The sequence below is a fragment of the Budorcas taxicolor genome, chromosome 13 (genome assembly GCF_023091745.1).
Source record: "Budorcas taxicolor isolate Tak-1 chromosome 13, Takin1.1, whole genome shotgun sequence".
NCBI lineage: Eukaryota > Metazoa > Chordata > Mammalia > Artiodactyla > Bovidae > Budorcas > Budorcas taxicolor.
The window spans coordinates 70,588,926-70,603,457 of NC_068922.1; the positions used below are offsets into that span (position 1 = coordinate 70,588,926).

At 51.3% G+C, this 14,532-nt stretch overlaps 1 protein-coding gene across 1 annotated transcript in view; it reads right to left on the bottom strand.

The window, feature by feature from the left end:
• Positions 1-4,193: 4,193 nt before the first annotated feature.
• Positions 4,194-14,532, bottom strand: part of PTPRT (protein tyrosine phosphatase receptor type T) — an 816,693-nt gene continuing 806,354 nt past the window's right edge. The window contains exons 28-31 of the mRNA XM_052650453.1: positions 7,961-8,086; positions 7,005-7,168; positions 5,304-5,439; positions 4,194-4,247 (exon numbers count right to left, since the gene is read on the bottom strand). Of these exons, the coding sequence (XP_052506413.1) occupies positions 4,194-4,247; positions 5,304-5,439; positions 7,005-7,168; positions 7,961-8,086 (480 nt within the window). The remainder of the gene's footprint in view (positions 4,248-5,303; positions 5,440-7,004; positions 7,169-7,960; positions 8,087-14,532) is intronic.

Sequence of the window (14,532 nt, forward strand, 5' to 3'; positions counted from 1 at the left end):
GGATTCCTGTTGGGTCCTAATGTCTTGGCTTTGCCTTCCTCTTTTCCTACCCAAAGATCCCCAAATCTGCCTACTTCTGCCCGTCTGAGGCTTCTCTTTCCACATCTTTTCCCACTGATTAGTTGGTTCAACATTCTAAAGCCAGGAAATGACTGGGCTAGATTAAAACTGAAGACTGAGCTCTTTCTACCATAACCCCACGTCTCACCAAGGGAGAGACTGTGCCATAGTAAACTGTGCTTCCTGGTGGCACCCCCTCCAGCGCCCTGTATGACATCCCATTGAGTCTGTGGACGGGGAGGCTTCCTGCCCCTCATCTGAAGTGTGTCCTTAGGTTGGGCCAGATTAGCAATCATGCGACTCCATGTGGACAGAGGGCACCACCTTCTAGAGGCCCCAGGATTCAGGAGTCTGCTGAGAAGGGCAGTGTCATCTTCTACTTTCCCTTTAGGGTTTTATGGGCTCAGCCTTTGCCATTCCAGATGGGCATGTCTGTGTAATTATAGTAGATGTCAAAGGTTTCTTTTTTCTAGTATGCAACTGAAGGAGACCTGAGGTCAGCCCATGAACAGTGAGGTCAGGGAATTCCCACACCAGGGGCAGGTGGTGAGCCAGGGGGTAGGTGAGCTGGACTTGAGCTTGAGTCTGGCATCGGCTTTGGGAGGGAGCAGTATGGCCAGGCACTGTGCCTCTCAGACTGGGCGGTCACTCCCTAGGGCCATCGTAGTGAGTGGAGGGGGGCAAAGCCACATGAGGGATCAGGCACATGTGGTTAAAAAAATACTGATATACTCTTGTCAAATCAGGCTAAATTAGCGAAGAATGCAAATACTATGTGAATTGTCAAACATGAAACTGAAGGAGTTTTGAACTCATTGTTGTCTGCTTTGGGTTTTGCAAGATCCACTGGGCCTGCTTCACTCCAGTCTTGGCTCTTAAGGGTCCCTCCCACCCCCTGCACCCTGTCATGGGAAAATCTGAGACACAGTAGTGGAAAGAGACTGTCTTTGAAGTTAAAAGAACCAATTTAAACCCTGGCTCCCTCCTTTACTAGCTGTGGTGGAATGCTGGGGGGTAAGTGATTTCTCCCCTCAGTCTCCTCATCTGTAAAATGGGGACAGTTGAAAGCACGTCTTAGGGGTGTTGGGAGAACTGGGTGAGCTCACATTAGTCTCCAGCACAGGGTCTGCTGGTTGCACAGGATGGGTGATACCTGGCAGGCAGGCCGCGACTTGGGCTCCATCCAAAGAGAAGATGGAAAAGCAAGATGGTGCCTCCCATTCCCACAAAGGGAGGCCTGCTGTGACCGTCTGGAGGCTCAGAGCCCCTGGCCCCAGGACCTTCACACCAGAAAGGAGGAGAGGACAACGAGTTAGGTTACAGCTAGGATACAACTTGAAGATGTGTAGGCCAGACATGCATGCAGGTGGGACAGTTCCTGGCTTCTCGTTAATTCCTTCCATCTTCTCCAAACAGGGTCCACATCCAGGAGGTGAGAACCACGAGGCTTTGTGCTTTTCACAAGTTTCCTTCTCCCCAAAGTCACATTCTAAATTCCTACCATTTGAAATGATAGAAGCCACTGTCATTTCATCTGCCAGCAATTTCACCCCCTCCTGAGCAGAATAAATCCTAGGGCTTATTTGTATTGGAGACCAGCCCCCTCCCCGGCTCCTGTTTTGCACAGATGAGCCCCGGATCTGAGGGAGAAGTATGGAGCAGGCTGACTTCCTGTGCTACAGGCTTCTGGAAGGCTGGGGAGGGCTGGCTGGAGCAGCAGGCTGGAGCCAGTGGGCCGGGAGGCCCAGTGGGGTGGGGGCCTGGGGCCAGGGCACAGCCATGAAAGGGAAGAGCAGGCTTGGGATGGGGCTTCTTTCCTGATCAAGTCGGGGGTCCCTGGGCTTCAAGACAGTCCTGGAGCCCATGCCAACAGGAGCAGCTTCTGTGAGCTCCTGCCGTGTCCTGTCCTCGGGGCCCCGGGGTCTGCCTTGGTCCCCTGCTCTGTGACGTAGCAGAGATCCTGATTTCTTCACAGAAGCTGGGCCTCTGAAAGTACTGTGTATTTTGTTCCAGCAACAGACGATGAGCAGACAGACAAATAGATGTGTTATTAAAAAGTGTACGCTTAAGGGAATGTGTTCACAGTGTCTGATGAAAGGAAGAGAGGCAGCCCCACTGGCCCCAGAGGGGGCCTCCTCACCACCGGGCTGAGCGCGCCCCTCAGAGCTCCCGGGCCCCTGCTGCCCACAGGCGCCAAGTCCGCCCTGCGGTGGGGCTCGCCGCTCCCTCCCCCCGGCTTGTCTCCTGCCCCAGCGCAGCCAGGCTCTGCTCCGACTGGGCTCGCCTCCCGCCCTCTCGCCCACCCCCAAGGATTCTGCACACCTCTGTGTCTTTGCACACGTTCTCTTGGCCTGAATTTCCTTCTCTTGGTTGTTCTACCCGGTGGTGGAAGGGATGTCACCTCCTCTAGAAAGCCCTGCTGTGAGGCTCGAATAACACTTGATGCTGCATTTAGGTTCTGTTTCCCCAGGATACAGTAAACTCTGAGGGAAACCTGTGCTCCTCACGCCCCGTCTGGGGCCAGACCAGCTTCCAGGATGGCACGTCCTGGATCCCAGGCCACCCTGGGCTGCCAGGTACTGTACCAGAGCACCAGCGAGAGACCCAGGTAGACAGAGAGTGTCCCTGGCTCACAGACCTCACGGCCTGAGGGCCCAGGGAGCGGTTTTCACTGGCCAGGGTATGAGATGGGACTAGCTGTCCTGGGGAGCCGGGAATGAGTTACTAAAATACATCTGAAACTGAGCTTCCCAGAAACACGGGCATCAGAAAAAACTAGATTGCCATTTGTGGAGTTCGCTGATCATAAGTTTCTGGCCTTATTTTCCCTCCATAAAATAATTGCTTGGCTATGAAAGGCTGACAGTACAGGTCTTACCCTATGATCTGCCTTTTGGAAACCTGAGGAAGATGCCTCAGCGTCTTCAGTTGTAAAATCAGGATGATCACAGGTGAACAGCTCCTGGGGTGGGGTGGGGGTGGGGTCCAAGAACGTGCCAAGTCTGGCATATAATAGATGCTTAGTCAAAGTCGGCTCCCTGTCATCGACTGACCCACACTTTGGGCAAGATCCCCAGGCCTGATCCCCGAGGTCTGTTTTAAACCGGGGTATCATTGGGTCCACAGTGACCTTTTCTGAGATGGCAGCTGGGTTGCTCTAGGCAGGCATTCAAATTCAGAGCTCTGGGGTATGCTCCTCTGTCAGCCTCAAACGAAACTCCCCTTGCTTTGGCGCTGTGCTGCCCCTGGGTGGGGGGACCTCTTGGGGACCTTGCTAGGGAGATAACAGGCCCAGGAGATTGGTCTTACAGCTACACAACAGAACTTCCCTCCCCACCAGTTTCTGACATCAGAGACTAAGACTTTACACCCTCCAAAAGAAAGTTTCTTTTCACATACACTTTGGAAAATCATCAATCTTGTTTGTCCCTCCCCGAGGAGTCACCACCCAGGATACACAGGGCCAGCCGGAGCCCTGCCCCGGGAGGCAGTCCAGAGGAAGGCAGCCAGGCTCCTGCAGTCCCACCCTGCCCCACCGAGCACAGGCAAGCCAAGAAAACCTGGATCCCGGACAGCCACGGACACCGGGGGCTGGCCGGTGAGTGGCAGAAGGTCAAGGCCCCAGGCTGGGGGAGGGGTACAGAATGGCGCTGGGCTAAGCCCCATGCAGGTGAGGCGGGAGGGTAGGGGCCTCTGCTGTGCACTCGGGAGCATCCTGCGGTCCCAGTGATCCAGACCGGCAGGGGTCTGATGCCAGGGGTCCCGGGAGGAGATGATGGGGGCAGCAGCGTGGTGACCCCACGGGCCCCGTCACATCTCCCTGCACCTGCACAGCTGGCTTGCCGTGAGAGTCACAGACTGGAAAGAGCAAAAGCAAGAGGTCTGGGCGCTGAAAAGTCCGGGCCTTGCTCTGGGTGCACTTCTGCAAAAGACGCCGGGGCCTGTCGGGGTAACCACCTCCACGGCACCCGGAGACCCTGGGAAGGTGCCAGCCCGCCGTGGACCACAGGGTCGCCAGTCTTCTCCTTGGAGTCGGGCAGGGTGCTGCCCCTGAGCCCAGTCACTGCCGTTCACAGAAAGGGGGCTTGGCCACAGCAGCCTCTGGACTCTGGCAGGTTCCCCGAGCCGTCGGGCTAGAAGGAGCTTAAATATTCCAGCGCCACCTCGTATACAAATTTATACTGGTCCTGAGGAGGAGAGGCAGAGAAGGAGAAGAGATGATGAGCGAGGGATGGAAAGTGCATTTAGTTCAGAGTGTGGCGAGAATGTTATCTATGTCTGTACTAACAGTTGAGTCAAAATGTCCACGCAGATCCAGATTCAGTAAATCTGGAGTAGGGCTCACGGGTCTACATTTCTGCCAGGCTCACACAGGATGCTTCTGCTGGTCTGTGGACCGGCCTTGGAGCAGGCCCTCACTTTCGGTAAGACCACACTTGTCACAGATGTAAAGACTCATGTTAAAGCTCTCAGTGTATGGCACGTCTCTATCTCTGCACCAGGTCTTAACCTTCAGAACTCTGCCACCAAGTTTCTTCCTGTCCTTTTCTTTATGATATCCTAGCTCGATGCTCTATATGGTAATTATTAGCATAAATTAATGAGAATAGGTTTAAGTAAAGTTAAGTGTTAGTTGCTCAGTTGTGTCTGACTCTTTGCAACCCCATGGACTATAGCCTGCCAGGCTCCACTGTCTGCGGGATTTCCTAGGCAAGAATACTGGAGTGGGTTGCCATTTCCTCCTTCAGGGGATCTTCCTGACTCAGGGATCAAACCCATGTCTCCTGCATTGCAGGCAGCTTCTTTTTACAACCTGAGCCACCAGGGAAATCCAAGAATAGGTTTAGGCCTGAATCAAAAACATAGCACAGAAAAACTGGAATGAACATTTGGGCAATATCTTATGGAAAAAGCTGAATGGATGTTCTGGTAAACTCAGTAATTCACGTTCTACTAACCCAGCATCCCGTCCCCTAAACCAGAGTTAGTGACACTTCCCTCTGGAGTGGAAAGAAAGTAACACAGAGCAGCGTGCGCCAAGAGGACTATCTGGACTGCTCTGCAGGGGAGAGGCCGGTGAGGCTGGAGGGGAGGGAAGCAGGTGACGTGGGTGCAGAGGGTGGGACTGCAGGTGCTCAGGAAGCAGCGGCCACTGAGTGTCTTTCCTCCTGGATGCTCTTTTGTTCAGGTCCAGGGAACCACCGGCAGCCCCTGGCTCTCGGAGGACAGTGTCGGCCACTCACCAGGGTCTCCACCATGTTAGCCTTGTTGTTCCGTAACGTCTTCACGATGTGGAACACATCGATGATGTTCTGCTGCTGGATCATCTCACACACACTGCAGATGGCGCAGAAGGTTCCACTGCGGCCTCCCCCGTTCCTAAACACAGAGGAAGGAGGTGAGCAGACTCCTGGGTACCCCTCAGGCACCTGCTGAGCCCAAGGCCATGTCTGCAGCAGTGGGGGTTGGGGGAGGGATGGCTGCCCACCCTGGCAAATGCAAGGGAAGGTGGTGGTAGAAAGCCCAAGCCATAGTTGAGTCCCATCTGTGCCATGAACCTGCTTTGACCTTGGGCATGTCACTTCCTGTGTCTGAGCCCCAGGTTCTTCATTCATATTATAAAGGGGACAGCCTTGGAGAGTTCACTTAGCTTGATGTTTCTTTGGTTCTAGGAGCACGTGACCATCACCCATGGCACATGGACCCAAACCCCCAAGGCAGACAGATGAGTGTCTCTGGACATGTGCTGGCTGCTTCCTTGTCCAAAAGGATGCTCTGGGTCCACCCGCACACCCAGTGAAGACATCGGAAGGTTGTGTGTGCTTTTACTTCCAGTTCTTCCCATCCACTAAGGACAATGCTACCAGACACAGCTCTGTGAGCCTTGGGTTTCAGGTGGGGCTGGGATGGGTGTGAGATGCTGCGTCCTGAGAGAGATGCCTCGTCTCTATTTTCTCAATCAGAACATCTTGCGTAACTCGGGATGTATAAATAGAGATACGGGGCTCTCGGCAGGGTTATCCCTCCATCGCACCTTCTCTCTGAGGCCCCGTAAGTCATCCTCATGGACACGCCCCTCCAGCTCTTTACAGAAAGTCTCTTTAGGAATCTGCCAGGTTTGGAACTCCCGGGCGTGTTGCCAAGAGCAACTAATGATTCCATGTAATGGTCTGTGCCTAAAGAACATCTGGATGGAAACTAAGTCAGTCAACCTCCCAGATGTTTCATCCACAGGACACTCAACGGCCAGATGTTTCAGGTGCAGACAGTCACCCTCCCTTCATCGGCAGCACCTGTGATTCGGTGTCTGTTTCGGCAGCTCTGCCCTCTAAGGATGATGCCAAGGTCCCTGTGGATGGGAGGACACCCCTGTGCCTTCCTACAGCTCAAACTGCTGGTCACCTTGGCGAAGGAAGACACAAATAAAAAGGTACTCCTGCAAAAAAAGCAGGCTAAGAAACAATCCCACGGGCAAGAGTGGGCAGGGACCTCCCCTGCCTCACACCTCTCCCTTAAGCGCCGCAGTCTTCCTGACGCGTGTGCACTGCCTGTTTGAAAGAGTTCCTGGTTTTGAAACAACTGAACTCAATTCTGGGGTAAGATGTTATTAATGACTTCACCTGCTCCAGAAATACTGTTCTGCAACACGGAAGATCTTGATTCAACTTCCTTTTTAAAGAATGAGGCCCTCGTATCACTTTTCCCCAAACCATTTTAAATTCTAAGGAGCAAAGGGAATGCTTGTGAATAGGATGTCCCACAGATAGCTTTATGGCTGCACCCCTAGTCCATGAAAGGACTGTAATGCCTTGAATGCACTCCTGTTGGCCCACAGGGTGTGGTATGGCCCGGGACACCTAAGACAGTATTTGTGGCCAGTGGCACCAAGGATGTCCTGTTGCCCACCGCCCCCTTGCCCCGGCGGCCCTCCCCGTCATACTCACAGGCAGTGGACCACAGCGCGTCCCTCCCGCCCGTCGCACTGCTCCTGCCACTTCTCCAGCCGCCGGACCACCTTGAGCAGAGAGCGCTTGGAGGGGGGCGTGTCCCGGTAGGCGGGCCAGCCGATATACTGGAGGTGCTGGACTATACGGTACCCGTCCTGGGGCTGAGAACAGAGAGGCTGTCAGGCGTGGTCTGCTGGGGGTGCAGCACCGCAGTGGCAGATGGAATAAGTGGGGTCTAAGCCGTAACGCCCTCACGGTGAGAGTCACACGCCATCCCCACGCCTGCCTCTGTGTGCTGATCCTCCTGTTTCGACTGCCCTGCGTCCCTCTTCCACCTGAAAAACTTCCATGCAGTCTTCAAAACCCAACTCAGGTGTCCCTTTTTCTAGGAAAGCCTCCCTGAATAGTGGGCGGGACTCTTCTCCTTGCTGTTCATGTGCCAAAACACCGTTTGCTTTCCCGTGAGTGAATTCTGAGAGGACAGGAACTGAATTCTCTTCACCCTGAGCCTCCAGTAAAGACCACGGTCGCTTTAGTCAGTCTCCATTTAGTTAGCCCCTCATCTCTTCCCTCCCGCCCAATAACTCCTTCACCCAGCAGTGAATTCCTCATGAAAGAAACTTGTTTCCCAACTTACTTCCCAGCTAGCCCAAAGCTTACTGGACCCACTCAAAGGCTGCATCAACTCATGCCCATACTGCGCGACATGGCAGGGAAGTGCCGTGCTCTGAGTTTTGTCTACACAGCAGCCAGCGTGTCAGGGAACAGGCAGATGGCTGGCCGGATGCCCCCAGTGCGGCTCTGTGTATGGAGCCAGAACTGGCAGAGGCATCACTTCCCTGAGGACGGGCGGATCAGGAGAGCCCAGCACCGACTCTGGCGGGGTCCTCCCCAGCAGCATCCATCTGTTTCGGAAGCAGGAGCCCAGGACGCAGCAGCGGCCGGACACTCACCCGAGCCATGTTACAGATGCGAAATATCCTGTGGATGGTGTCTTCATCGATGTCTGCCGAGACGAACTCCACCTGGATGGGCCCGTAGCACCCCGACGTCTTCTCAGGCCAGTACTGCATGCAGAGCTGAGGCAAGGAGAGGGATTGGGCGGGGGGTGGGGGGGGGGGCGTTGGTTTCACTTATCCCCGAGCCTGCGGGACACACTGGCTAGAAAGGTAGAGTGCTGTGTAGGAAATCAGGCTCAGCTTTCCCACTGGGCAACAGCCCCCATTTTTTGGTGGGGGGGGGGGGCGCGGTTTGAAAAGTCAGAGCTCTGAACACAGAAACACTGGGCTTAAACATCTTTGCTGTGCTGATTTCAAACCATCTGTTAGGCTTGCCGGGCCTCAGTTTTCCCCATCTGTAAAATGGGGAGAATACAGGCTACCTTGACACGCTGCTGTCAGGATTAGACAGAACACTGAGGGAAGAGCAGCTGCAGGTTCTCTCCATTCTGGGAAAACCTTCATAGCATTCATTTCATCATCAGATCATGAGGAGATTTACATAGATATGTAGGTTTTGACATCAGACGGGCTTGGGTCCAAGTGCAGTCTCCGCTGCTTACTAGCTGTGTAACACAGTTTTCTTGTCTGTAAAATGGGGCTAATTATGCTTGCCTTGCACCAAGAGTTAATGTAACATGGTACTGTGGTGCTGAGAGATCTTGACTGCTATTTTTCCTTTTGGGGGGAATTGGAAATTAGAACCTGCAGCAGGGAGCAAAAAGCAGTTGTTTTTTCTCACCTTGAGATGACGCTTCTCAGCAGAGGTTGCTTTGTCACCCAGGGGACATTTTTGATGGTCAGAGATGTCCATCTAATGAGTAGAGGTCAGGATGCCACTAAATACCCTCTAGTGTCTGTGATGGTGTTCTGGAGAGGAATCTGGCCCCAGGTCTCATAGTGCAGAGACAGAGAGAGTCTGGTCTAAGAGCCTAAATTGTCTCTTAAGTTTGTAGTGTCATCAAGAGTAAGAGACAGACACTTGACGCCCCTGTCTCTGTTGACTCACTGGATGACGTTAGTTCAGGAAAGAATGTTAAGGTCGGTGGCAGGGGATGTGGCTCAGAGAAGGGCGAAGCCTGATCCCTCAACTCCTGGTTCCCAAGGGGCACAGATGCCCATAGCAACTCCCAGGTGTGATCAGAGATGGACACTGTCCAGGGCACAGAGGAGAGCTAAGGTTGGGCTGCAGGCTCGTGGGGACCACCCCAGCATGGACGAAGAGGCCATGTTTTAGAAAGCCTTTTCATCTGAGGACTGCCCAGAAGATGTAGCGGAGACTCAAAGACCCATCAAAGGTTTGGAGATGCAGGGGTCTCAGTGGGGTCTGCCTCGGCCTAGGCTGAGCTTGCAGACGAGGAGCTAAATGGACAGAGGGGACCCACAGCAACCCCAGCAATCTGGTGGCCTCCTCACAGCCACCACGGAGGCTGGCATTTCCTGAAAGTGATCAGTTTTTCTTTTGCTTACAGCCAACTCACCTTGGGCATTACATGCAAAACCTTGTTTGATTCTATTCTTCCTCCAGAACTAGAGCCAGCATGGATGAGTCGAGGGGAGACAGGAGAAGGACAAGTCTCCCAGCTGTGGGGCCCAGACTCCAGCTTAGGGATACCCTTTGTTCACACACACCATGGCCCACTAGCCAAGCCTGGCCAGCTGTCTGAGTCTGGAAAGGAAGTTTAGGTATATTCGCCATTTACATATTTTCTATGGTTTCTTTCAAGCTCTAACGGTAGATTTGAGTAGTAGTGACAGAGAGCACAGAGCCCACAAAACCTAAAGTATTTCCTATCTGTTTCTTTCTGCAGAGAACACGGCAACCCTTGTCCTATAGGGTTGTTTTCAGGATAAAGAGAACACACGCGGGAAGAAAGCCCTTGGCAGGGTGCCAGCACCCATTACATTCCAGTGATTCGTATCATTCTCGAACCTTGCAGTGTTCAACAAAAATAACAGTAATGATCATAGCTAATGTACAGATTTGAAGAAGTCTTCCTCTTCTCACCCCTCTTAAATAGCAAAGGTAAGCAAGGTTAAGTTTCATGATGCAGTGGTGCCTGGCTTTCCCGGCATCCCCACTGGCTGCTAATTAAGAATATTGAGAAAGGGTGTGTGTGTATGTAGGTGGAAAGTGCTGGACACAGTGGCCTTTGTGGCTGGACAGTCATCTGCTGAGCTGTGCAGTAATGACAAGTCCACAACTTGAACTTCATTTCTCTTTGCCACTGGCTCTTCTGCCCTGCAACCTTCACAGTAATGAGGGACCGGTACAGATAAGTCTGTGGCTGGCCGGAGAAATCAGAATTAATCAGAACTGCCAATTTAAAAAAAAATAATTGCCTTTATTACCTGCTTTGAATTGTGTCTTGCCAGAGGTTGGCTGTGATCCTGACATGAGCTCCATGGGTCTGAAGTGTCAAGGAAAGTCTATTATCTCCAATATTCTCAGTCTGGAGAGAATGTGGGACGATTTGTCTCTTTTAATAAGATTTCCAGACCAATTTCTCAAACTAATAGATTCTACTCTGCCTCAAACAAGACTCCTGTATTTTGGGACACATCTCTGCATTTGATTTTCCAGGTCACTCTCCATCTTGCCCAGAGGCCTGGGGAAGGTTGCAGGGTCCTTCTGATGCTGCATTGGAGCTGGCCTTTCACTCGAGTTCCCTAATCTGAGTCCACATCAGCAGTGGCGTGGGTGATGCTCAGCTGGGTGATGGGTGGGCAGATGTGGTGTCTAAGCTGTCAGAGATCATCAGGGCCTCCCCCAGCCTGTGATGCTGCACCTAACCTAGCCGTGGGAGCTGGGAGTGAGAATGAGGGAAGCCAGTGCACTGTTCCCAGTGGCCTTTGGGAAAGGATCCTCATCATGTAAGAAATGTCCTCTAAGGTTCAGCTCAAGACCGTCCTGTGTCCAAGTGCTGGGGTTGTGCCTCAGTGGGTACCACCATTTTGGCCTGTGAATGCAGTTAGCAGAAGGTTAATGGGGCTCCTGGTTGAAGCACCCTGGGTTCAAATCCCAGCCCTATCACTCTCTAGCTGAGTGACTTGGCCAAACCTTTAGCTTCTCCAGGTTAAGTGATGAATGGCTGTGAACCTGAATGTGCCTACTTAGCACAACAATCTGTGACTAGTGAGCACTCAGTGGGAGCTGTAATTATTAGGTGGTGTGGGAGAGGGTCACTCAAAACAAGATGGCTAAAGTAAAGGGTCTTTTCCTTTCCACTTAGCAGCCTGCATAAAAGTTTCTCTTTAGGATAATACTCAAAGGACTGCCCCTGTGAAAATTCCTGACCGGCCAGCCTGATGGAGCAGCAGGGACAGATGGTAGCTGGGATAGGTTCTGGGAACTGTTCTGCATGTCAAAGGGGAGAGGCCTGTGGGTTGTTCTGGAGAGGGACCCAGGGATGGAAGAGGAAAAATAGCATAAGAGAGCCAGTGAAAGGGCTGAAGGTGAGTCAGGGTGTCATCTAACTGCCCCTGCTCCTAAACAGTAAGTAAATTTATAACAACATCCTCACAGGCCATGCATTCACAGGCCAAAATGGTGGTACCCACTGAGGCACAGCCCCAGCACTTGGACACAGGACGGTCTTGAGCTGAACCTTAGAGGACATTTCTCACATGATGAGGATCATTTCCCAGCATGCTCAGTGTGCATGGCTTTCTTGTAGACGTGAGCAGGAAGCTGAGCTTTGCTCCCTTGGTGACTTAAGGGTGGAGCTGAGGCCAGACCATGAGCATCAAGTTTTTAGGATAGCGACTCAGACAGTGGTGTAGAAAGACCCTGAACTCCTCTCCTCTCCTGAGCACAGCAAACTCACAACTATCTGCAGAACCACCACCAGGGGAAAAGACTGGGACCTACCAGAAAGATCTTCTACAACTAAAGACACAGAGAAGAACTCACAATGGAGAGAGGCAGAATGGGTGAACCTGGGATATAATCAATCAGATCCCATACCCACAAACTGGAGAATATACTGTAGAGGTTCTCTCACTGCAGTGAGAGAGAGTTCTGAGTCCCATGTTGGACTCCCCAGCCTGAGGGTCTGGGAAGACAATCCCCCAGAGCATTTGTCTTTGAAGGCCAATGGGGCTTGACTGGGTGTCCCACAGGACTGGAGACCTCACTCTTAAAGGGTCCACACACAATCTCACATGCACTGGGTTGCAAGGCCAAAGGAGGGTGGCAGCCATCCTGGGGAACATTCTGTTGTGTGAACACTGCTGCTGCCATCCTGGCTCACCAACCCCACTCAAAAGCCTCTAGATGCCAGTGCGCCTCAGGCCAAACAACTGAACAGGTGAAGACACAGACCCATCCCTTTTTCTGCAGGAAGCCCAAATTAGCTTCTAGACCAGTCTCACCCACGAGGGGACAAACACCAGATACAAGAAAACTATGCTCCCACAGCCTGTTGGCCCTGCCGTGACCCTACCCACTAGCAGGCCAATGCAAGCTTTGGGGTACCCAGAACCCTATACCCAACTGTGTCAGGAACTGCGCCCTCCCCGCCCCCAGCCTCAAACTTGAAAGAAGCTTGGGCATCCCTGGGCTCTGCAGCCAGGAACTGGCTCTGCTAATGGGTAGGTAACAGCCTGAGAATTTTCAAGACCCTGACTCCAGCCACCAGTGAGCCAGCACTAGCCCAGAAGACCCCCTAGGGTTCTGTCGCCTCATGACTAAATAGGCTAACTAGCAGCTAGTGAGGACAGTTTAAGAGACCTCTGGGACAACACTGAGTGCATTAATATTCACATTATAGGGATCCCAGGAGGAGGAAAAAAGAGGGCATGAGAAAATATTTGAAGACACAATAGCTAAACACTTCCCTAACCTTGGAAAGGAAACAGTTACCCCAGTCTAGGAAGAGCAGAGCCCCTGTGGCACTAACCCAAAGAAGAACGCATCAAGGCATGCTGTAATTCAAATGACAAAAAGAGTGTTAACACCGGCAAGGGAAAGACAGCAACAGAAAGGAAGTTCCTATGAGGCCGTCAGACTTTTCTGCAGAAACTCTGCTGGCCACAAGCGAGTGGCATGACGTATTTAGCTTTAAGCGATAAAGGGAAAAACCTGCAGCCAAGAATACTTTACCCAGCAAGGTTCTCATTCAGATTTGATGGAGAACGCAAAAACTTTACAGCCAGCCAAAACCTAAAAGAGATCAGTGTCATCAAACCAGCTTTACAACAAATGTTAAAGAATCTCTAGGAGAAAAAGAAAAGGCCACAACAAGAAACAAGAACATCACAAAATGCAAAAGCTCACCAGTAAAGGCAAACATACATAAAGGGAGGCAGTCAGCCCCACACAAAGCCATTAGGGAGGATAAAAGTAGTGAAACCATCTATATCCATAATAAGCAGTTAGAAGATACACAAAGCAATATAAAATATATCAAAAACAGTAGTCACGAGGGGAGGAGAGTACAAACGTAGGGTTTTAAAAGTGCATTTGAAATCAAGGGATCGACTTAAAATAATCACATATAGACTATTATATAAACAGTGCCTGCTACTGCTAAGTCACCTCAGTCGTGTCCAACTCCTAGCGACCCCATGGACTACAGCCCACCAGGCTCCTCCACCCATGGGATTTTCCAGGCAAGAGTACTGGAGTGGGGTGCCATCGCCTCCTCCAATAAAAAGCGCATAGTAACCACAAACCAAAAATCTACAATATATACACACAAAAAAGAAAGAGTCCAAGTGTAACACTAAAGACAGTCATCAAATTATGAGAGAAGAGAACCAAAGAAAAAGGGGGAAAAAAAGCCTACAAAAGCAAATCCAAAATAATTAAAAAGGCAGTAAAAACATACATATTGATAATTACCTTAAATGTAAATGCACTAAATGCTCTAACCAAAAGGCACAGACTGAAGGCATACGAAACAAGACTCCCATACCTGCTGCCTACAAGAGACTCCCTTCCGGTCGAGAGACACACACAGACTAAAAGTGAGGGGATGGAAAACGGTATTCCACGCCAGTGGGAATCAAAAGAAATCCAGAGTAGCAATACTTAACATCAGACAAAATACTTTGAAGACTGTTACAATATACAAAGAAGGGCACAACATAATGATCAAGGGGTCAATCCAAGAAGAATATACAACAGTTGTAAATATGTAGCCAACACAGAAGCATCTAAGTATAACATAAATATGAACAGACACAAAAGGAGAAATTGACAGTAATGCAATAACTGTGGGGGGGGGGGGCTTTAACATTCCCGTCAATGGGCAGATGCTATAGATAGAAAATCAATAAGGAAACACAGTCCTTAAATGACACCTTAGACCAAATATATTTAATTAACATATAGAGAGCATTCCATCCAAAAGCAGCGCAACACACATTATATTCAAGCGCCGGTGGAATGGTCTCCTGCATTGCAGGCAGATTCTTTACCAGCTGCGCCACAAGGGAAGCCCAGGATAGAGCTCCAGGATAGAGCACACGCTAGACCACAGACAAACTCGGTAACTTTAAGAAAGTTGAAATCATATCAGGCG